General features: G+C 65.8%; 1 protein-coding gene across 2 annotated transcripts; it reads right to left on the bottom strand.

Moving 5' to 3' along the window:
- Positions 1-8,553: 8,553 nt before the first annotated feature.
- On the bottom strand, positions 8,554-18,382 carry ADAM11 (ADAM metallopeptidase domain 11). 2 transcript variants are annotated; one of them, XM_074163019.1, is made up of 26 exons: positions 18,325-18,382; positions 16,863-17,044; positions 15,373-15,449; positions 14,941-15,007; positions 14,374-14,459; positions 14,215-14,281; positions 13,998-14,046; positions 13,828-13,895; positions 13,434-13,508; positions 13,267-13,338; positions 12,583-12,749; positions 12,422-12,506; positions 12,241-12,331; positions 12,079-12,130; positions 11,826-11,925; positions 11,440-11,511; positions 11,244-11,336; positions 11,049-11,129; positions 10,913-10,963; positions 10,373-10,436; positions 10,182-10,281; positions 9,972-10,091; positions 9,713-9,881; positions 9,513-9,627; positions 9,140-9,230; positions 8,554-8,599 (listed from the first exon to the last, which is right to left on the bottom strand). In XM_074163019.1, exons 1-26 carry the CDS (start codon positions 18,380-18,382, stop codon positions 8,554-8,556), a joined length of 2,298 nt encoding a protein of 765 aa, XP_074019120.1. The 2 variants fall into 2 exon arrangements, with proteins under 2 accessions (XP_074019120.1, XP_074019119.1); XM_074163018.1 differs by having other exon boundaries at positions 15,373-15,487; positions 16,865-17,044.
- Positions 18,383-22,091: the final 3,709 nt, after the last annotated feature.

The following is a 22,091-nucleotide window of genomic DNA, read 5'->3' as shown; positions in this document are numbered from 1 at the left end:
TGTGTTTTTAACAAAAAAAAGTAAGTTGTGATCCTCTGCAGTGCTAGGATTTCAGACATTTCCCATTTGTATGTGTGTTTTGGTGGCCAGTAAGGAAGGAGAAGATCCTTGCTAGAAAGGAGATCCCAGAAAAAAAGTAGACTTGGGTCTTTTTAGTCTGGAGAAGAGAAGACTGAGGGGGGATCTGATCAACATCTGTAAATACTTAAAGGGTGGGTGTCAGGAGGATGGGGCCGGTCTTTTTCCAGTGGTGCCCAGGGACAGGACAAGAGGGAATGGACACAAACTGGAACACAGGAAGTTCCATCTAAACATGAGGAGGAACTTCTTTCCTGTGAGGGTGGCAGAGCCCTGGAAGAGGCTGCCCAGAGAGGTGGTGGAGTCTCCATCTCTGGAGACATTCAGACCCCACCTGGACACGTTCCTGTGGGACCTGCTCTGGGTGACCCTGCTCTGGCAGGGGGTTGGACTGGATGATCTCCAGAGGTTCCTTCCAACCCCATAGCATTCTGTGATTCTGTGGCAGTCGCCAGTGCAGGGGTAAGGAGAGATGGTTCCACAAAGGGCTGTGACCCGCTGTGCCACGGTGCTGCCGGTGTCCCGAGAGGAGAGCCGAGACCTCAGGAGACTTCCGAGCTAATTAAATAAATGGCTGGTTTGTAGTTACGAATTTAAGTTCTTAAGAAGGATTAGGAAGAAAAGAGGAGGAAAACAGGAAAATGGAGATGCTAGTTTAACTCAGCCATCTCTGATCCCTGACTCCTGCGGTTTAACATAAGCTAACGAGGGCTTAACGACGCGCTTGCCGTTCCATGCGGGGGTCAGTGCCACGCGGGTCCCGGTGTGTGCGGCTGCCGTCTGTCTCTGCTCTGACTGCGCTGACAAGGTGAAATGGGCCCACTGGGGATTCCCAGTTAAACTCTGCTGACCTGGATTTGAACTGCTGAGCTGTAAAACAGGCTGCCCCTACCCTGCACGCCCCATCCCAGAAGCCATCGGCCGCCGCTCTTTGAGTCAGCCCCTCTCTGCGCCTCGGCTGCGTGCGGGTTAAAGCTCACCGGCGGCAGAGATGTGAACTCAAGCGTTCGGGGGGGGACGGCTGATAAAAAGCAGCGGCAAGGCTGGCCCACGCCTGGAACCACACAGCCTTTGAGCTGGAAAAGACCTACAAGGCAGCGCAGCCAGCCTCCTGGCCAGCAGGAGATTGCTTCTTAAAGGGCGTTTGGAAATTGTTTTGTACAGTCTAGTCATAACAGACTCAAGGAACTGGGTTTCCCCCGCTTCCCCCAGGATATTCTCGCCCTCCCCCCAGAGCTGGCGGCTGCGCAGCCCAAGTCAAAGCGCAGCGCAGCCTTCAATCACGTTTTCAGGCCACTGGCTGTCTTCTGGGCTAGCAGAAATCCTTCCCTGCCCGTGTCGGCGGGGGCTGTTGAGGCGCTGGGCTGCTCCTCCAGCCCCTGGGCCCCTCTGGCCAGCGAGCAGCTACTGATGCAGCCGCGCTTTGACACAAAAGCCACCCCGTCGCCCCCGGCGTGTGGGTGTCCCCTGGCTGTGAGCAGCCCCATCTTATCCCCATCCACCTTTGGCTGTTGCCCCCAGTGCCACGGGGCTGCTCTCACCTCCCTCCCATTGCTCAGGTGACCTTGGAGGCTCAGCTCATTTCTTTTTTCTTTCCCCCCCTTGACTTTGCAGGGTCAGTGCTATTGCAGTGTTGGGGGGATACTGAAGCAGCCTTAGCATGGGACAGGGACCAGCTGCCCCCACCTGAACTCGTTAACCCTTAAAGAATTTTTAAAAGCGATTTTGATGTGTGTCTGGCTTGTGTGCAGGCTTGGAAAGTCTGGTTTTTTGCTCATGTCCTTGGTCCCTGCTGTTGAGGGTTCCTCGTTGCCATTAGACGTGGGGTCAGCGGTGGCTCAGATCGGTCAGCAGAAGGTTCCAGCTTTGATATCTCTGTGTTTAGCTAAAAGCAGAACGATACCCAGCCTTCCCATGCAAAATGCTTCCAGCGCCGTGTAGCGCCGGGTATGTTTATTAGCCCAAATGAGCTCAGTACCCCAACTGAAGAGAAGAGAGTGGTCACCACGAGCTGTTGTGTTTGCAAAGCTGTGACAAGCATTGGCCAAAATTCCTGTGAATTTTGTTCGGTCTAACCCGTTCCAGATCCTCCTGGTCCACCCGAAGCTCGAGTTGCCTCCGCTGCAGCCGCGTTGTGCTCGGCAAACCCTCAGTGGCTGGAGCCGCCGCCGCTCCCCTTGCCCCCGGTGTGCCTGGGTGCTGCTCAGCGCGCCGCAGCCCCATCGGGATGACAGCGCTGTGTAAGACGCGCGGAGCCGAGGCTGCTGGGGGGTGCTCGCCGCTTTCCCCCGAACCGCCTCTTTGCTCCGCACTGACTCATTTCTTGTTTCCAGCAGGAGCCTGAACAGCACAATTCCCATAGCGGGCGAGACAGAGCTGGGATCTGCTTTCACTTGAAGTGTGCCTACTCCTGCTGACCGTTTCTCAGCTGTTTGCCTGCGCGGTTTCTCCATGGTGACAAAAAGGTGAATTTCTGCGATATCTCCAGGCACCAAATAAGAGCCTCGACTCAGATTAGCACAGCAAGGGGATTGCTTTGCTCTTGCTCTGTCCCAGCCATGCCGTGTGCTGGGGGACTCTGGGGAGAGCCAGAGCGGGCTCCACACTTCCCTTCCCCTCTCTCCTCTCTCCCTCTCCAGACCTTAGTTTCCCACCAGGATCCGGGAGTGACGCAGCTGAAAGAAGTCACGCTGTCTTCCAGCACCGGCACTGGAGTAGAAAGCGCCTGTTGCTGGAGGGTGTGGGTGCGCGGCCAAAGAGCTTCCAACAGGGAAGAGACAGAGGGATGGCTTCTGTGCCGTGCGGTTGTGTCAGCCTTCAGAGGGTTTCCCAGCTGGAAAACCCATGTCCTGGTTTGTGGTCGGAGTTCAGTTCGGGTTCTTCATTTGTTTGCATGGAAAATGAGGATGTGGGTTTTTTTCGGCTGCGTTGTGAAGCCAGTATTTGGGGTGTGACTTTCTCTCGCTTGTGATTTATCCCCCAAAGAAAACTCCCTTCAGGAGGACGTTTCCCCGTGCGTTGCCTCCTGACCATCTGACGGCTCCCTCTGCTCTCAAGAGCTGACCGAGGCGTCTCGGCTTCTTTAGGAGCACGAGAGCTGAAAAATCGTAGCCTCCCTCTGCTCAGGCAAGCTGCCGCTCACGTGGCGGCCCCCCATGCCGCAGCCTCTGCCGCGACCACGTTCCTGGGAAGTCCTTGAGGATTTTTCTTCCTCACGTGCACCCTAAAAGCAAGATCTGCCTCGTTAGATTATAGCTGAAAAATCACAGCCAGATGGTCAATCATCAGCTTCGGCAGCCAAAGGAGCCGGAGATACTTTAGGTTCAAGGGTTTCCCATTACATAATGGAACAGACACCGGGGCGGCTGCGGAAGAGTTGGTTTCTTATTTCTTTGGTTTTACTAATAATGAAGGAATTGCTATTATTTTTTTTTGCACATAGCAGGTGTTTGAGATTGGCAGGTCCACCCTTAGAGGCTCGTTGGGGTTTTCAGGGAAAAGAGGGGCGGATTTGAGTCTGTCCTCATCAGTCAGAGCTGCTCCGACAGACGCAGCCCAGGCCAGCCCCAGCCGTTGCTCCCCACGGGTCCTTTCGGGTGCGTTGTGTTCCTGGGGGGATGTATCACAGCGGGACTGGGGAGAGCTCTGCAAGGGAGCTCGGGGGAACCCAAAAGCCGATGCCGACCTCGCAGCCTTCGTCGGAGGAGCACCTCGGCACCGGCACGGGAATGGGAGACTGTGGCTTCTCCTTCGGCCGCTGTGTTTAACCGTCAGCGACCACGGCTAAAATCTGGCAGCGGTGGGTGGGGAGTGTGGGTCAGAGCTGAGCGCGAGGACGGTCTCTAACATAGAACCGTCGGGTTCAGAGTAGGAGAAGGAGCTTGAGGATGGGCAGGAACGCTGCGGCATCCGGCAGCCTGGGCGCCACGTTTCGGGGCAGCTCCTCAAGGCGCAGGAGCCGAGTGATGTGATGGAGGAAGCTGAAAAGGAGCTGGAGAAGTTTGTGAAGGAGGGAAGCGGTGGCCTGGGGCATCGAGCGGCTCTGGGCACCGGACCCTACTCTCTCTTAGTGTTTGTTGTCCTGGGGAGCTACCCAAGGAGCATCTCCCTTGTACTAGGCATGGCCAACCCCACCACGGTGTCCTTGTGATCCCCAGTGTCCCTGGCACACGCAGCGGTGCCGGTGAGCAGGACCCTGCCCTAAGCGCGTGGTGTGGGTGCTGTGTGACCCTGTGGGGCTGCAGAGCGGAGCCGGGCCGGGTTTAACTCATGCTTTTTGCCCTCCTGACCCTGCAGGCCCCGAATACCTCAAGATTCAGAAGCAGTCTGTGCATCTGGAGTGTTTCTGGCTCACTCATCGGGCTGGTATCTAGACACCAGCCCAAAATAGCTCCTCGCCGAGATGTGGCTCAGCCGATCTGGTGGCGAATCTCCGCCTAAAATCCTGGAGGGGTATGAAGACATCTCCGCTGCGGCGGGGGGAGGATCGGCGCCCTTTGCTCCCAGCCTTGCCCTGGGTGGGGAGGACACTGCGGCTGCGGAGGCAGCGAGGATGGGGGTAGCTCCTGGCGCAGACCCCCGCTGGTTCAGCCGGGTGCTCACCCCCAGCTCCCTGCTGTGGCCGGAGGCTCCAGCAGCATCTTCCACCCCCGCCATGCCATCTCCCGCGAGGCCGCAGCCGCGGGGGACAGAGCGAGCGGACGATGGTGATTGCTTTAATAAGATGAACTTGACTCCTCTTCAAACCGGGAGAGGGGACCCTGCCTGGGGCTGGGTGTCCCCCCGAGGGAGGCAGCACCCCAAAGAGCACCCTGGCACTGCCCCGAGATGCTCCTGGGCACCCCCAGCACCGCAAGTGGGGCAGAGCCAGCAGCCTGTCCTCGCCCACCCCAGCACCCTGGATCGTGTGTGTGGGCCCCGGTGAATCCGGGTGTGTTTTTGTGCCACGCCACGTAGGGGGACACCGGAACGTGTCCCCTTGGGGCTCTGCAGGGTGAGGGGCACCTTCAGCTCCACTGACTGGGGGCTCAGGCCCCTCCGGGGTGGGCTGTTGCAGTGTCCGTTGTCCTGCATCCCGCCTGTCGTCCCTGGCTGGCGGAGAAGGGGGTTCCCCAGAGACCCTCCGTGGGCAGGGGGTGCTGGGCCTCTCCTGCTGCTGCTCAGGGCTGCGGGGGGCTGGTGCTCCTGTGGTGTCCCCCGTCTGCCACTGACTTTACCGTCAAAGGACCCCTGAACAGGGGGGACGTGGCTGCAGCCCCTCCCCAGCCTGGGCCCTTGTCCTCAGCCTCTGTCCCGCTGGCCGGGGGCTGCAGGGGCGTGTGTGGCCCTGGAGCATCTTGGGGACGTCAGAGCATCATCTCCTGCGCCATCCAGTCCATGGACTGGGCTGGGGGAGCCCTCTCGTGGCCGATGTTCCGAGCTGGAGTCTGGCTGTGCCAAGGAGTGCGGTTGTGCCAAACAGCCCGGCTGTGCCTGTCAGTCCGACTGTGCTGAGCTTTCCACACCAGCCCCAGCTCAGCATCACCCGGACTGGTCCCAGGGGAGGATGCTCCATCCTCCTGGGTCCCTCTGGGAGTTGGGGACCCATCCCTGCTTCTCCTTCTGCCAGCTTTTTCTCACCCCACTGCAAAGCCAGGCTGGACCCCGCATGGAGCTCACCGAGCCTGGGGTGTCCCTGGAGGGGACAGGGACCTGGCCCCGTGTCCCTGCAATGGGGCAGTGAACTGCTCTTGTGTCCCAGAGCTGGGCAAGGGACCGGTTACCGTGTTGGGACAGCGAGTGGTGCGCATGGTGGGACAGGATGGGGCCGTGACCTCGTGCTGGGACAGGCACAGGACTGAGCATCTCTGTGGTGGGACCGGGAGCAGCCACATGTCCCCACGGTGGGGCAGGGTCAGGGGGAGGCAGCTCGGTGGCACTCGCCATGGGCCATCATCTCCGTGTGATGGGACCCCTGAGCTGGACATGAAGGTTGGGATGTTGCCAGCCTTTGGGGACAGGCCAGGGCGGAGTGTGGGATATGGGGAGGACATCGGTGGGATGGAGGGGAGCAGGGACCGGCGCATCCTCGCAGGTGGAATTCACACCGTTCTTCCCACCCCTGGCACCGGTGAAAAGCAGAACCCCCACCGTTTTCCAAATCTTTATTGTAAATAAATTCTGCGACATTGCAGGAGCCTTCCCGTGGCCGGAGCCGAGCCAGGACCACGCGGCGGCTCCAGCGACGGTGACTCCCAGCGCGTGCAAAGCAGGAGCGCGAGACGAGGCACAGGCGTCCGGGGGGCGTCCGAACTCCTTCCCCCCCGCCACGACCTGGGGCCGGGTCCCGGCTGCGGGCGGTAGCGCGGAGCGAGGCGGTGCGGGACGGCGCGGGACGGCGGTGCGGCTGGCGGTGAGTTGGCAGGGCGGGGGTCTGTCACCGCCCTGGTGTGCTTGTCCCCCCCCGCCGCGTGCCGGGATGGGGCCCTTTGGCTCAGCCTGCTGCGGGGGGGTGTCTGGGGGGGGTGTTTTGCTCTCTTGGCTCTGGAAGCACTGGGTGCACCCCCCGGCCCGGCCGCGGGCCCTCCCCGGTGCATCCGCGGCGGCACCGCTTGACCATACAGCGTTAAAATCATTAAGAAAAAAAACCCAATATTTATATATATATATATTAATGTCCCCAAACCCAGTGACAATGGTGGCTTCTTGCTCTGAAACAGGGGTGTCCCCTTGCCGCGGGGATTGCCCCGGCACTGTGGCTGTGACAGCTGTGGGGACATTGTGGTGACAGTGATAGAGATTGGGGGGGGTTGGTCCAGACCCCCCCTGTGCCCGTGGTGGCCCCATGTCCCCATGTCCCCCAGCCCATTACTGATATGCCATATGAAGAGCCACCTCCAAAGCCAAGCCTGAGGACATCCAGCCACCCCATGTCCCGCTGTCACCTCCCAACACCCTGGCACACTGGTGACCTGTCCCATCTGGTGCCACCACAGCCAAGGCACCCAGCTGGTCTGTCACACAACGCTGGGGGCCACCATGTGCCTCAGCCATGGGCTTGGGGGCACCCTTGGTCACCCTGTGCCTCCATGGTGAAGGGGCCTGTGGCAGGCAGGGACGCTGGGTGAGGGAGAACACAGAGGGGACACCCCCACACTGCCATCATCCCCCCGCTGAGTGTCACCAGAGGTGTCCTCTCTCCCCCCCACCCGTCAACGCTGAGTGTCACCAGTGGTTGAAGGGACCAGTGTGGCCCCCGGTGCTCCGTGGTGCTGTGGGTTGGGTGGCCCTACAGAGCCACCCCATGCAGGGTGACGTGTGGCATGTGCCGTAGGGACAGGGTGACACATTCCACCCACTTGCCATGGGGAGGGGGGACACCCAGTGGGTGCTGTGACCACCCTGCCATGGGGCTGGGGTGACATATGCCACCCACCGACCAGCCCCACCTGCCACCAGCCCAGGGCTCACCCTGTACCCCAGCTCCCCAGGGTGGGCCCTGCTGTCACCTGCCCCCTCCACCCCTCCACCCCAGTGCCACCAGTTTGGGGTTCACCTGCCTGTGCTGGGGGGGGTGAAGGGGGCAGCCCCTGCCCCGGAGGAAGAGCCTGGGCACCCGTGGGTGCCTGTGCCCACCGCCAGGGACATCGAGGACCCATGGCTGGGTGGGTACAGCCCACATTTGGGGCGGACATACCCCACATGGGGGTGCTGCTGAGCTGTTTTGGGGGGGCACATCTGGGGGTGCAGACCTGGCCCCCCATAGACTCCACCCCAGAGCTGGGGTGGGGGGACACGACTCCCAGGCCCTGCGCTTTGAGGCGGGGGGGGGGAGTGTTGCTGGCCTGGTACTGGGGTACACTGGCCTGCCATTTGGGGGACCCAGGCCCCAAAGCTGGAAGATGCTGAGGGAGGAGGCAAAGGGGGGGGGATGGGGGGCTAAAAGGGGGTCCCCGCTTGGCCCCGCAGGTACATTCATCCCGGTGCCGAGAGCGCCGCCAGCCCCGGGGCGGGGGCCGGGGGGCCTGTACATTCGTGGCAACGCGGTGGGGGTCGGGGGGGGGGGGGTGGTCCCAGGTGCCCCCCCCGCTCTCCTCCTTGGCCGGACTCTTGGCAGCAGCGGCGCCCCGTTTAATTGCTGTTAATGAGGCGCTGGGGAGGGGGGTGGGGCGTGGGGCAAAGTGGCCCCACTCAGGACCCCCCGGACCTGCAACACAGAAGTGGGGTGCGTTTAGTGTGGGGCTGTGACACGGAGGGGGGACACATGGGAGGGACACTGAGCTGAAAAGAGCCAGCACGGGGGGGGCTGCTGCCAGGCCCCCCCCCTCAACCGCCGTCTCTTTTCAGCTGTGGTGGGCACAGAGATGGAGACAGCACGGCCGGACACACAGCAACACGGACAGACGGGCCCGGCCGGGGGGGCTCCCACGCCGTCAGGCTGCCGGACGGTGACGGTGACAGTGACGGTGACGAGGAGGAGATGATGGGGGGGGACGGTTACACTCCCTGTTGCGCCGGGTCGTACCTTCCTCGGCGGATGTTCCTTGGGGGGGCGGCGGGGAGGGGGGGAGAGGAGAGGAGTGTTAGTGCCACCCCCATGTCGCCGCTGTCATCCCCCCCCCACCCCAGTATCCCCCCACCCCCCGCAGTGTCCCCACAGGCAGCAGATGTGTCCCAGTGCCAGGCAGGAGCACACACATGGGGGGCCACCAACACAGCCTTCCCCCAGCACCCCATGCTTGGGGACAGACACGGGCAGGACACAGCTGGGGTGACAGTGAACCCCCAGTGACACATGCAGGCAGGGACAGGGGACCAGGCAGGGACAGGGGACCAGGCAGAGACAAGGGACCCAGCTGGGACAAGGGACCAGGCAGGGACAGGGGTCAGGCATCCCCAGCCCCAGGGGACCACATCGCAGGTGATGCCCAGCCGGGGGGGACAACTGGTGGTGCCCCCACCCAGGGATGCCCAGGATGTCCCCAGCAGGGCAGGGGCCTGGCCCTGGTGTGGTGACAGTGCACGGGGGACATGTGGCCAGTGCCAGCAGCAGAAGGGGACAAGCCATGCGATGGCTGCTTACTTAAATCCCCAGCCTGTCCCCCCTAGGACGATGGCGGCCACCAGCACGGCCCCCGCAATGGAGCCGATAATGATATTGGTGCCACTGGGACCTGTGACAGAGGGGACAGGGAGGAGGGGACAGGGACACACGTCAGTGAGGGGGGGTGGTGGGGACACAGCCCCAGGGCAGCCCCAGCACTGTGGGGACCTGGGGAGGGGGACACAGGACTCAGCTGCGCCCAGCGGAGCCACGGCACCGGGGTGGGGGGGGGTGGAACAGGGACACGGGACCCCCTGGGAGAGGCTGGGGACAAAGTGGGACACCTCAGCCCGTGGGGACAGCAGGGACACGGGGAGCCTGTCCTGCCCCCCCTTCCGCGGGGTGCACGGACCCTTGTATCGCTCCGTCTCCCCCGTCGGCTTCGGCTCAGGGATGGGGTCGTAGACGCTGCAGTCCTTCCCCGTCCACTCCGCCCGGCAGATGCACTTCCCCTCATTGCTGCAAACCTGCGGGGAGGGGGACAGTGTCACCCCGTCCCGGGCTGCCGTGACACCCTGCCGCGTCCCCTTTGTCCCCCTCTGTGTCCCTCACCCCGTGGTCGAAGCAGATCTTCCCGTCCCAGCTGCCGGGGCAGGAGCTGAAGTTAAAGGCGGTGGCTGGAAGGCATTTGCGGTCGAGACACAGCATGCCGGGCCCGCAGGGCGTCCCGTCCTCCACGTAGCTCAGGTCCGAGCCGTCCACCAGCTGCACGTGGCCTCCCCTGCGCCGGGACGGCGAGAGCGGGTGACACCGGGACCCCCCCACACCCCTACCCCGGGGATGTCCCCGTCCCCACGGCGGCGGCCCCCACCTGCAGTCCACGTAGCGGTTCTGGTGGAAGAAGGTGGTGGCGGCGATCTCCCCGCTGAGCTCGCCCAGCCGGGGCGCCCCCGAGATGTTGGCGCAGAGGAGGAAGCCGCAGAGGACGTCCCTGCAAGGCACCGGTGGCATCGCCGGGGTGGGCGGGTGGCACCCGGGAGGGGACGCGGCCGGGGGCGAGGGGGGGACAGGGCTCACTCACTGCTTGTTGCACTGCAGCCAGCCCAGGCCCTCGCGCCCGCAGTTGCCCCTCTCGGTCCCCTCCACGTTCAGCTTCTCGTAGCAGAAACGCTCGGCCGAGGCTGGGGGAAAAACGGGTGTCACCCCCTTGTCACCCCCTGTGCACCCCCGCCCTGGCAAAGCCCCCCCCCCCCCCCCGGTGCCGGCACCTACCGCGGCCCCACAGCGCGTTGCACTGCCGGTCTCTGGTTTTGCAGCGCCCGCCGTAGCATCGTCCCTGGGGAACAGGAGAGGGGTCACGGGGAGGGGCTCGCACACGCGTGTGCGTGGCCACGGAGGTGGTGCAAGGATGGTGGCCACCCCGTGCTCAGCCACAGGACCACCGCATGGTCCGGGGACTGCGTGTGTGCACAGCCAGGGGACGGTGCTCAGGGCACATGCGCGTGGAAGGTTTGCACGGCTGCACGTGGAGGAGGGCAGCTCGCACGGCCCGTGGCTGCCGGGAGAGCGTGCGGGATGCGGGATCCATGGCCATGCACACAGGGACAGGGACCACAGCCCCTGCTCACACAGCGTGGGGACAGTGAGCTGGTGCACGGGGAGGGCTCACACCCCCCCCAGGGACCTGGCTGCCACAGGAACCAGCTCACCCCAAACTCCACACGCGTGTGCATGGCTCAGCCATGGGGCTGGAGCCCACGGGGACATTCTGGAGCCCCACAGCCATGTCCCACCACCCCGGACCCGACTCACCTGCTCGTTTTCACAGAAGTAGCCGTCCAGCTTGTGGAGGTTGGGGGGGCACTGCGGGGGACACAGAGAAGAGGACAGGTGACACCACGTGGCTGCACAACGTGTCCCCCCCCATGTCCCCCTCAGCCCGGCTCACCTGGCTGGAGTCCCCGGTGCAGCTCTCGGGGATGTCGCACTCGTTCACGGCCTCCCGGCAGGACACACCGCGTGGCTCGTACTGCACCGGGGCGGGGGGGGGTGATGTGTGTGAAGTGGCCATGTCAGGGACCCCGGCAGGTCACCGTGTCATCGGGTCCCCCCCAGGATGCCAGCCCCCGCCCCCACCCCGCACCTTGCAGCCCTTGCAGCAGAGCCCGTCGCTGCACATGGCGTCGTGGGTCAGCGTGCACTTCTTGCAGCAGTTGCCCCCGCTCTTCGCGCACTCCTGCCGGGACAGCGGCCACCGCCGCACGTCAGCCACCCGGCACCGCCATCAGCCACCCGGCACTGCTGGTGGCCGTGGCAAGCAGAGCCTGGTCCCTGCTCACCGCCAGTGAGCCGCAGTCACATTCCTCTCCTGCCTCCACGAAGCCGTTGCCGCACTCCGGAGGGTCCAGGAGCTGCCGGGATGGAGGGGAGGGGAGAGCAAGAGATGCTTTGGGGGGGGGTGTCCCCGAGCTGGGTGCTGCTGTGAGCCCCCCCGAAAAGGGCATGGTGTCCCCAGGGGATGGGAGGACCCCCTCCCAAACCGCTTGCTTTGTGCCATCAGGGGCTGTCCCTCACCGGGGACACGGGGTTTGATGCCACCGCTTGGAGGTGGCAGGGGCTGGAGGAGAGCGTGAGGACCCAGGGCACTTGGAGGAGCCCCCAGGGCATGTCCCCCCCGCTGTGACGGCCACCCCAGGGTTGGGAAGGTCCGGGGGGGGGCCGTTACCTTCAGGGGTTTGTTGAAGAGGCAGCTGCCACCGCCGTCCTGCAGGAACTGGTTGTACTCGTCGATGCTGCAGCGGGAGAACTTCCGTGGGAGGTAGTACCTGCGGGGCAGGGGACAGGGGACACCGTCACCCACCCTGTGCCGCCCGGGTGGCATCACCGGGCTCCCAGCACCCTCAGCCGTGCCAACACTGGGAGCGGTGACACAGGGCAGGCGGGGGACGGTGGCAGTGCCACCCCGAGTGGGCACCCACCCTGTGTCCTCCATGATGCAGCCCAGCCAGGAGTCCGGGCACCGGCAGTCCCCTGGGAGGAGAGGAGACAGGCTGGGGGTGCTGGCTGTCCTGCCACCAGCTTGGTGGCACTGTGGTGTCCCCCAGCTGTCCCCATCCCGCTCCCGGGGGGGTGACGGGTACCTGCCGCCGCGCGGTGCTTGTTCCACATCATGCCCAGGTTCTGCCCCAGCGTCTGCGCCAGCGTCACCGCCATGGCCGCCACGTTGCCGTACTGCACGGGAGGGACGGGGGAGTCACCGCGGGACCCCTCACCCTGTCCCCAGCCCTCTCTCATGGTTGGGGGGGGTCTCGCTGCACCCACCTCGTTGACACCCCCGGCGCGGGCGGGCGAGCAGATGCCCCCCACGAAGGCGGTGCCGCTGCGGCTGCTCTGGAAGGTCCGACCCCTGCGAGGAAGAGGATGGTGGGGACAGGGGACGGGGGCTCCCGGCCCCGGGGAGGTGACGTGGCCGCGGCGCTCACGAGAAGAGGTGGACGGTGTCGCTCTGCTCCGCCGGGCCCTCGTGCCGGTACTTCACGAACTCGTTCAGGGTCTCCAGGGAGTCCTCCCCCATCCGGATCCGGTCCTCCGAGGCCCACGTCTCCATGGCCACCAGCACGATGCGGGTGTTGAGCTGCTCCTTGTAGATCTGCAGGGGCGAGGGGACGGCACTGGGGACAAACCCCCCCCTCCCCGGGGACAAACACCCCTCCCCAGGGACAAACCCACCAGGCACCGGGGGCAAACCCCCTGGGGACAAATGCACCAGGTTCTGGGGATAAATTCCCTGAGAACAAATTCCCCAGGGACAAACTCTCCAGGCACTGGGGACAAGCCCTCCAGAGTCAAACCCCCAGCGGGGTCAAACCCCCAGTGGGACAAGTCCACCAGGTGATGGGGACAACTTCTCTCAGGGACTAACCCATCAGCCACTGGGGACACTCTACAAGGACAAACCCACCAGCTGCTGGTGACAAACCCCCACAGGACAATCCCCCCAGGGACAAACCCCCCAGATGCTGGGGACCAAACCCCCTCCAGAGGACAAACCCCCCAGGTACAAACCCCCCAGATGCTGGGGACCAAACCCCCTCCAGAGGACAAACCCCCCAGGGACCAGGAACCAAACCCCTGGAGACAAACCCCCCAGGAGCCAACCCTCTCACCATGTCAGCCAGGTTGACCACGGACTTGGCGAAGTTGCTGGTGAGAACCACGGACTTGCGGAACTGCAGGAACTGGGAAGGGGGAGGACACCAGGGACCAGGTTGGGCTCCGGGGGGGGGGCCACCTTGACCCCCCACCCCACCAGCCCCGGCACCTCCGCGCTTACCAGCTGGTGGTCGTTCACCACCGCCAGCTCGATGTACTTGGTCTCGCTGTGAACCGTGTGCTGGGCTCGGCGGACCTGCCAGCGAGAGCCACGGCTCAGCCCCGGCCAAGGGGCTTTTTCACCCCTTTTGAGGGGTATTTGGGGTGCGGGGGCAGGAGCCGCCTGGGTGGGCTCGGGGACGGATCCCCTCCGGCTTTCCCAGTGAGTCCCCAGGGTGTCCCCGAGCCCGCGCAGGAGCAGCATCCTGCAAGCACATCCCCAGCACCCACGAGCCAGCCCGGCTGCACCCGCGTCGTGGGCAAGTGGCCACCAAGGCAAGGCTGAGCCGGCAGCTGGAGACCAACCAGGGTCAAGCGTCCCTGTCCCCTGCCCCATGTCCCCTGTCCCCACTAACCTGCCGCCGCCGCCGCAGCTTTGGTAACCCGCCCGCGAGGCGCTGGTTCAGTGCAGGGAAGAGGCAGCCTGGAGAGAAGGGACAGAGCTGGTGGGGCACAGGACACAGGGCCACCAGGGCCACCGTCACCAGTCCCTGGGGACAAGTGCTGGCTCCACGCGAAGGCTCACCCGGTCGGGCGCAGCTGGGGACACGCTGGACGATGTGTGGTTGAAGGCCCTGCCACAGGGAGACAAGTGTCATGGCCATGCATGAACGTGACAGCAGGGAGGGGGGACCACCATGTCCCCATGTCCCCAGGGCTGTCCCCGAGCTGCAGCCAGACCCGTAAGGCTGGGTTGGGGAAACCGAGGCAGGCACACGGTGGGTCCCGGTGCCACCGCTCACCTGCCCGTGCTCGGCGCCCGCCTGGGGCTCGATCAGGTAGGTGGCTCGGCCGTCCGAGAAGACCCCACTGCAAAGCGAGATGGGGGGTGACAGGGTGCAGGGGGGTGCAGCCTCCCCCCGACAGCCCTTTTGTCCCGCCGGGTGGCGGGGGGTACTCACTGCAGGCCCTGGCAGCTGGAGAGTGCGGCGAAGGAGCGGGGCTGCCCCCGGACCCAGCCCTGGTAGTAGCAGTGCTCCCCTGCGCCCTGCGGAGCGGGGAGAGGGGGCTCAGCCGGACGTGTCCATCCTGCCCGGTGCCCCCCAGGCAGCTGCCCCCCATCGCCGGCATCTCCTCCTGAGCCCGCACCCCCGAGATGGTGGCTCTGGGGTTGGCTGCCCGTCGCCCTCGGGGTGTGCCCGGCACCCACAGCAGCCACCACAAGGCCGGCAGCGCGGCGGCATGTGCCCGAGCACCCTGGGGGTCACCCGTCCCGGCAGCACCCGAGGGATGGAGAGCCCCCCATCGCCCATGGGGGCAGCACCCCGATGCCTGGGCTGGGCACCTCAGGGGTGGGGGTTACCCTGAGGCCACCCAGGTGGAGATGCGGAACTGCTGGTGGCCATTCCTGGACTTCTCCTGGACCTAGAAATCTGCCACCACAACCCCAGAGCTGACAAGGCTCAGCGTGGCACGGCACAACGTGGCACGGCACGGCATGGTGTGGTAGAGCACGGCGCGGAGCTTACCGTGCTGTGGCTGCCGTTGCCGCCCGCGCCGAGGTGCTGCTCCACGTAGTGGGAGGCGAGGAGGTGGCTGCGGGGAGCAGGCGGGGGGTGAGAGGGCACGGTGGTGGGGAGGAAGAGGAGGAAGAGGAGGAGGAGAGAGACGACAGCAACCGTGGCCCCGCCAGCAGCACCCTCATGGTGCACCCACCCACCACTCGTGCACGCGGCATCACCCCGGCACGGGACCCCCTCACTGTGGAGGGTGCTGGCACCCCACGGGCCCCCCTCACCCCCCCCCAGCTCAGCCCCGGTACCGGCGCTGGGACGGCTCCGCACAACCCACCCCCCGTCCCCAAGAAACCCCGACTCCTCCACCCCCTCCCTCCTGCCCAGGGGTGCCCCCAGCCCCACGGTGGGTGCCCCCCACCCCACCGGGACCCCCGGGGCACTCACTGGTTCAGGCGGAGGTCGAGGGTGAAGGCCGAGCCGAAGGCGTGCACCACGAAGCTCACCCGGGCCAAATGCAGCCCCTGCAAGAGAGACGGAGCCGTCAGCCCCCCCCCCCCCCCCCCCGCAGGACATTAAAAATTAAAATAATTAAAAAACTCCAACCCAAACGTACTCTCTAACGGTGCGCTTTTATTTTTAACCCCCAACAATTCAACGTAAAGGAAAATGCTGGAGTTTTGCCCCAAAATCATCACTCCTGAGCTGCTGGGAGGGCACCCACATCCCGTTGCCCACCTCCTCAGGAGCTGTATTTGGGGGGGGAGCCGCTGGAGCATCCCCCCCCGGCAGGCCCAGCTGAGCCATGGCGATGCCGAGCCGGCGTTTCGCCCGCCCTGCGGCGCCCGTCGCTCCTGACCTAATTCCTGCCGGCGGCAGCGGGAGCCGCGCTCTGCGGCGCCTGCCTGAGACCCGGCAAACTCACCGCACGCGCCAGGCTCCATCACCACCGGCATCTCCCTCGGGAGCCCTCGGGCTCCGCGCCGGGATAAATGCTGGCCAGGGAAAGCCAAACCTTTCCTGGGCTGCCCCGTCCCCTCGCTGGGACCCCGGGTGCAGCTCAGGACGGCGACACGGGGACAAGGACCCTGGGAAGGGATCACCCCCAGCCAAAACCGTGCCCGCTGGGTCGGGCAGCGTGGCCCGGAGAGCCTCACTGGGGCTCAACCGGATCCCAGCCCTGGATCCCCTGGGATCTGCAGCCACTCCATCCCCCCGGGACGCCCCGGCTTAACACCTCCCTAAGACCCCTCCAGCGCTGGCTGTGGCCCGGCCACCCCCCGGCCACCCCCGGCCACCCCGGCGCTTCCCAGCGTCCGGCGGTTTTACTTAACGCCGGGTTTAAATCACCTTTGCGGCAATTGCAGCTCATTATTTCGCCTTTTATCCGGCGGGAATGGGGGGGATCGATGCGCGCCGGCCTCCGCAGCCGCCGCCGCCTCTTTGAAAGCATCAACCCCCTCCCCCCCCCACCGGTGCCGGATGGGGTGCGTGTGGCGGTTCCCCGAAACGCCGAGCAAACCGGCTGCCGGCCCCGGGGTTCAGGTCGCCGGCCGCCGCGGATGCACCGAGCCCCGGGAGGAAGGAACGGCTGCGGTTTGGGGGTCGGCAGCGGTGGGACTGTGGGGCTGCTCCCACGTGGCCTGGACCCCTCCTCGGCGGCGCCGGAGCCATGAGCCCATTCACGAGCTCCCATTCCATCTCTCCCAGTGCCGGCACCCAGATTTAATGGGATTTCATGGCACACTCTGGTGCCCCCCCGGGAGCTTTATGGTCCCCAGGGGGATGAAGGCTCCCGTTCAGGATGCCGGTGGCCATGCATGTGCTGGGGTGCGGCCAGGCCGGCGATGGCAGCTCCCTGGGGACCTGCCCACTCACCCGGGGACACCCGAAAGAGAGCAGATGGGGGGGTGGGGGGGGTGTTTGGGTTCACTTACAGGGCCTCCTCCTCCTCCTGGCTCATTCCTGACCCTGGTGTCCAGCTGATGCTTTTGGACTTCTCCTCCCGCACTCTGCCCCATCAACCTGCTGGGGTGGGTGATTTGGGAAACCACCCGCCCGTCCTGCCATCCGGCCCGGGGCAGCCGCCGCTGCAGCGAGCCGGCCTGCGCGGCGGGACCTGCGGGCCAGGGGAACGGGTCACCGCGGCACAGGGACGGGACACGGGGGCTGGGGACGAGGAGGGATGAGGACACGGGGGGCTGGGGCTAGGGAGAGGTGGGGACACAGGGTGGATGGGGATGAGGAGGGATGGGGACCCTCCTCTGGTGGTGACCCAAGTGTGGCATTGCATCCCAAAGGGGACACCCATTGTCCCCCTGGATGCCCAAGGGACGTGGGGGATGGCTGGGTATGGGGACAGGTCTCAGCGTGGATGCCTGGGGGAGATGCGGGGGGAAGGGACAGCCAGGGTGGTGTGTCCAGGAGGGGACACCCAGGAAGCATGGGCTGGGGGGTGCCCAGGGGATGTGGGGGACCAGTACGGGGACACATCTGGGAGGGGAAGCTCAGGGGGCCTCAGATAGGGTGGCACATTCTGGAGGGGACACCCAGGGGACATGGGTGGCTGGTGAAGCAACGCATCCCAGAGGGGGGCACCCAGGGGACGTGGGGGCACCCAGGAATGCCATTACAGCTGGAGGAGGGGGAGGGAGGGGGTATGGGCACAGCAGCACATCCTGGAGGGGGGACATCCAGGGGACAGGAAGGGCTGGAATGGGGACATTTCCCAACAGGACAAGGAGGGCTGCTATGGGGACACCTCCCGAGGGGACATGGAGGGCCTCTATGGGAACATCGCCCACTGGGGACACGAGGGGACAGGAGGCTGGTGTGGGGACACCTCTGGGGTGGAGGAGGACACCCAGGGGACACCAGAGGGCTGCTATGGGGACACATCCCAAGGGGACATGGAGGGCTGCTATAGGGACATCTCCGGGGGGGACACCCAGGGGACAGGGGAGCGGATATAGGGACACCTCCCAGAGGGGACATGAGGGGCTGCTCTGGGGACACCTCCCGGAGGGGACACCCAGGGGACACGGGGGGGGGGGCTGCTACAGGGAGACCTCCCGAGAGGACACGAAGGGCTGCCATGGGGACACCTCCCGCGGGGGGACACCCAGGGGACGGGGCTGCGGGTCCGGGTGGGGACCGTGGACGGGGAGGGGGCGCAGGTGCGGGGCCGGGCGGTTGCGGGGGCTGGGGGGGGGGGGTGTGGGGGGGCGCGGGCCCGGCCCCTCCCGGGGCGCTGCGGGGCGGCGCTGCGGAAAAATGTGTCGATGCAGCGAAAAAGCCGCAGCGGCGGCGGCGGGGCCGGGAGCGGGACCGGGAGACGGAGCGGGAGCGATGCGGGGAGCGGGAGCGATGCGGGGAGCGGGGACCGGTACCGGGACCTACCTGCCCGCGGGGCGAGCGAGAGCAGCGCGGCCAGTAGCCAGCCCCGCAGCGGGCTCATGGCTCCCTCATAATCCGATCGCGGCCGCTCCGGGCCCGCCGAGCCGGGGACCGTCCCGCCCGTCCCGCCCGTCCCCCCGCCCCGGCCCGGGCAGGGAGCGGCCGCCGGGCCCCGAGCGCCGCCCCCGCCCCCTGCACGCGCGCACGGCACCGGCCCCGCCGCCCCCCCCCCCCTCCGGTGTGCTGTCCCCCCCCCCCCCCCGCCACCGCCGCCACCGGCACCGGCGCCGGCAGCGGCAGCGCCCGCCCCGGGGCCGCCCCGCCCCGCCCCGGACCCCCCCCCCTCCGGCCCACCCCCTCCCCTCCGCTGCCGCAGCGCCGCTGGCACCCCCCGGCATTGCAGCACCGGAGCGCCCCCCCGGCCCGCACCGGGACCCTGCCCGGTATCACCTCACCCCCTCCTCCCTCCCCCCCCGGTACCGGACCCCCCCCCCCCCCCCCGGTACAACATCCCCAGCCCCGCCAGCCCCTACCGGGCTCCCCTGATGGTACCGGAGCCCCCACCGGCATCCAGCCCCCCCGCTCGGACCGGAGCGGCCCAGCCAGTACCAGCCCCCCCCCAGCCCGTACAGGACCCCCTCCCCACCAGTACCAGACCCCCCAACCAGCACTGCCCCCCCCCCAGCCAGTACGAGACCCTCAGCTGGGACTGGAGTGGCCCAGTCAGCATCAGCCCCCCCAGCCAGTACAGGACCCCCACCCGCCAGTACCAGCCCCCCGTCAGTACTGGACCACCCCAACCAGTACCGGCCCTCCTAGCCAGTATGCGACACCCCCCCACCCCAGTACTGTCCCCCCCCAGCCAGTACAGGACACCCACTCCACCAAGTACCAGCCCCCCCCAGTCTGTACAGCACACCACTGCTGGTACCCCCAGCCAGTACCAAACCCTCCCGCACCAGTACTTCCCCCCCCGCCAATACTGGGTCCCCGGCTGGAGTTGGAGCCCCCAGCTGGGGCTGGAGCCCCCCAGCCCGGACCAAGCTCCACCCCCTCCCAGCTGGTACCGGGTCCCGAACTGGTCCCAAGTCCCCGGCTGGTCACTGGCCAGCACTGGAGCCCCCCAGACAGCACTGGAGCCCCCCCAGACAGCACTGGAGCTCCCAACTGGTACCAGGCCCGCAACTGGTACCGAGTCCCCAGCCAGTACTGGGGTCCCCAGACACTATCAGAGCCCCCCAGCTGGGACTGAAGCCCCCCAGCCAGCACTGAGCCCCCCAGCTGGTCCTCGGTCCCTGGGTCCCCAGCTGGTGCCGGTGCCGGGGCTCCGGACGGAGCCAGGGGTCCAGGGCAGGAGGGTGACACCGGGGGTGCTGGTGTCCATGGCACCTGGGGAAGTGGGTCAGTCCTGGACCGTCACCCCCGGGGGTGCTGTGGGTCCCCCCCGCCCCAGCCAGGCATAGCCCTCAGGAAGCACCAGAAAAAAAATCCCCCCCCCTTGGGTGGCCCCGATTTTGGGGGGGTGCCGCGTGGCCACGTTCCCCACCTGGGGACCATGGAACAATTCTGGGGGGAGAAAAGCCCCAATAAACTCCTGTTTATTGCGGGGCGGGGGGGGGGGGGGACACAGGTACAGCATCATGGGAGGGTGACACCCAGCCCCGTGGGGAGATGTGGTGCAGCCGGAGACACAGGGACCGTCCTGGGGGGCACTGGGGGGCTCCAAGCCCCGAGGTGATGGATGCTCTGACAAGGGCCGGGGGGGGAACTCATGCTTCCATTGCAGAGATGGGGCCGGGGGGGGACACACAGAGACCTCCTGGACACCACCAGCCCCCAGCCCTGCTCCCCGGGGGCTGCTCGGGGCTGTCCCCAGCCCCTGGGTGTCCCCACGGGCGTTCGATGGGGGGACAAGGGGCACGGCTCAGCCACTGCGGGAATTGAGGTACTTGGGTGCCCCCCCAGCTCATCCTGGGGCCCAGCTGCCCCAGGAGAGCCCTGACCCCCCCAAAAGACCAAGCTGAGGGTCCAGAACCTCCAGTTCACCCCCCTCACCCCCCTCCAGGACAACCCATCCCACTTTCAAACCTTTTTGACCCATCTGCGTTACCAGCCCGGCTCAGCCCCTCCCAGCAGCCACCAGTACCCGGGGGGGGCGCTCCCCACATCTCCCAGGGACATCGCTGCACCCCACCTCCTCCCCCCACACCTCCCACGGCCACCATGAACCCCGGGAAAGGGTTCCCCGTGTGTGCCAGCACCCAACCCCTCTGCACGGGGCATCAAGGAGCCACCATGGCATGTGCCCCCCCTCCCCGTAGAGCCCCCTCTTGTCCAAGCGCCTTCCTCCGGACCCCCGTGCCCGCTCCCTTCTCCCCCCCCTGGCTCATGTGCCACCGGTGACAAGAGCCTTTGGGGACCCAGTGGCAGCTCAAAGCCACCAGTGAACGCACTGGGCTTCACCTGCCGGGAAGTTTATTGAGTGTTTGAAGGGGGGAGTCACGGCGGAGCCACGGGCCCCCTCCCCGCTCACCCCAAAAACCACCGTGACACCCTCGTTAACAGCAGCTGCTTCGGTTTTCATCACTTCTGTGCAAAAACGGGGGTGCAGAAGTGTCAGAGGCAGGAGGGAAGATGGGACAGGACGGGGACAGGACGGGGACAGGACGGGGACAGGCCTGAGTTCGGGGACAAGCCCCAACTCTCCTCCTTCCCCCCCCCCCCCGAGCTCTGCCCTCACCTCGTTACCGTCAACTCTCTGCAGAGCCTTAACGAATCAAACCCTGCAGGAGCTGCGGGATGGAGGGGACGGGTTCACCCCAGGCTGGTTTTGGCCAAGGAGAGCTGCCGCGAGGTCACGCTCCGGTTGGGGGGCTCACATCCCCCCGCCCCCCCCGCACGGGGGCTGGCACACGTGTGTGTGGAGAAGCATCTCCCACATGGGCGCCGTCACAGAGCTGCACCGGGGAACCGGCTCTGGAAGATGCTGATCATCTCCTTGGCCACGGTGGCTGCTGGTGGCCAAGCGGCTCCTCCAGGGCAGACCCGGCCCCGATGAGCCCCACGTTGCCCTCCCGGGAAGCTCGGCCCAGGGCCGGCAGGGCTTCGAAGCCATGACCTACTGCTCTTAAGCCTTCATCATCCTCCAGGCAATAATTAACCACAAAGGCAGCAATCAAGGTGAGGAACCCACAGCACCAAGCGCAGCAGGGCTGATCCAGCAGCCGCTCAGCACCGCAGGGTCTGCAAGGCCACCAGCCTCTCCTGGTTGTCCTCAGGACCACAGTGACAAAGGTGCTTCACAGGAGGGGGTCTACACCGGATGACAGCAAGCACATCTCACCCAAGGTCTAACCGGTCCCCAAAGCAGCTCCTACAAGACCAGGCACCCCCCATGATGTAGGTCACTGGTCAACAGCAGGAGGGGACAGGTTGCAACCAGGGCTCCCTCTCCCCTCCATGGAAGGGCCAAGCTTGGTGAAGGACAACCACGCTCACTCCTGGGCTGATGTCCCAACGCCATCCCTGCCAACGCCCCAGGGAAGCTCATGGCCTACCCCGTTGAGGAGCGCTGCCAGGAGGTGACCCACTCCCTGCAGGGGACAACTGAGCACCTGGAGTTTTGGGCACTGCCTGGAAGGGGCCATTCCTGGCTCACCTGCTGGCCAGGTCACCCCTCTGCTGTCTGTGGGGCACAGAGCTGGTTGCTGCCTCCAGGAGACACCACAGGAGATGCTGAGCAGTTGATGCACCAAAGCCTGTTTCCACCT

The sequence above is a fragment of the Numenius arquata genome, chromosome 23 (genome assembly GCF_964106895.1).
Source record: "Numenius arquata chromosome 23, bNumArq3.hap1.1, whole genome shotgun sequence".
NCBI classification, from domain to species: Eukaryota; Metazoa; Chordata; class Aves; order Charadriiformes; family Scolopacidae; genus Numenius; species Numenius arquata.
Note: the sequence above shows the minus strand (reverse complement) of the source record. Positions and strands in the feature narration are given on the sequence as shown.

What these genes read in the sequence shown, in the direction of transcription:
- ADAM11 (XM_074163018.1), bottom strand. Translation starts at nt 18,382, where the DNA reads ATGAGCCCGCTGCGGGGCTGGCTACTGGCCGCGCTGCTCTCGCTCGCC. An exon ending in GCCAGGAGGAGGAGGAGGCC is followed by an intron (nt 15,488 to 16,864) that starts CTGTAAGTGAAC and finishes GTCCTGCGGGGG; the next exon opens with GGGGGGGGGGGGGGCTGACG. An exon ending in GGGACAGGCTGGGGATTTAA is followed by an intron (nt 8,600 to 9,139) that starts GTAAGCAGCCAT and finishes CGCCCCCCCAAG; the next exon opens with GAACATCCGCCGAGGAAGGT.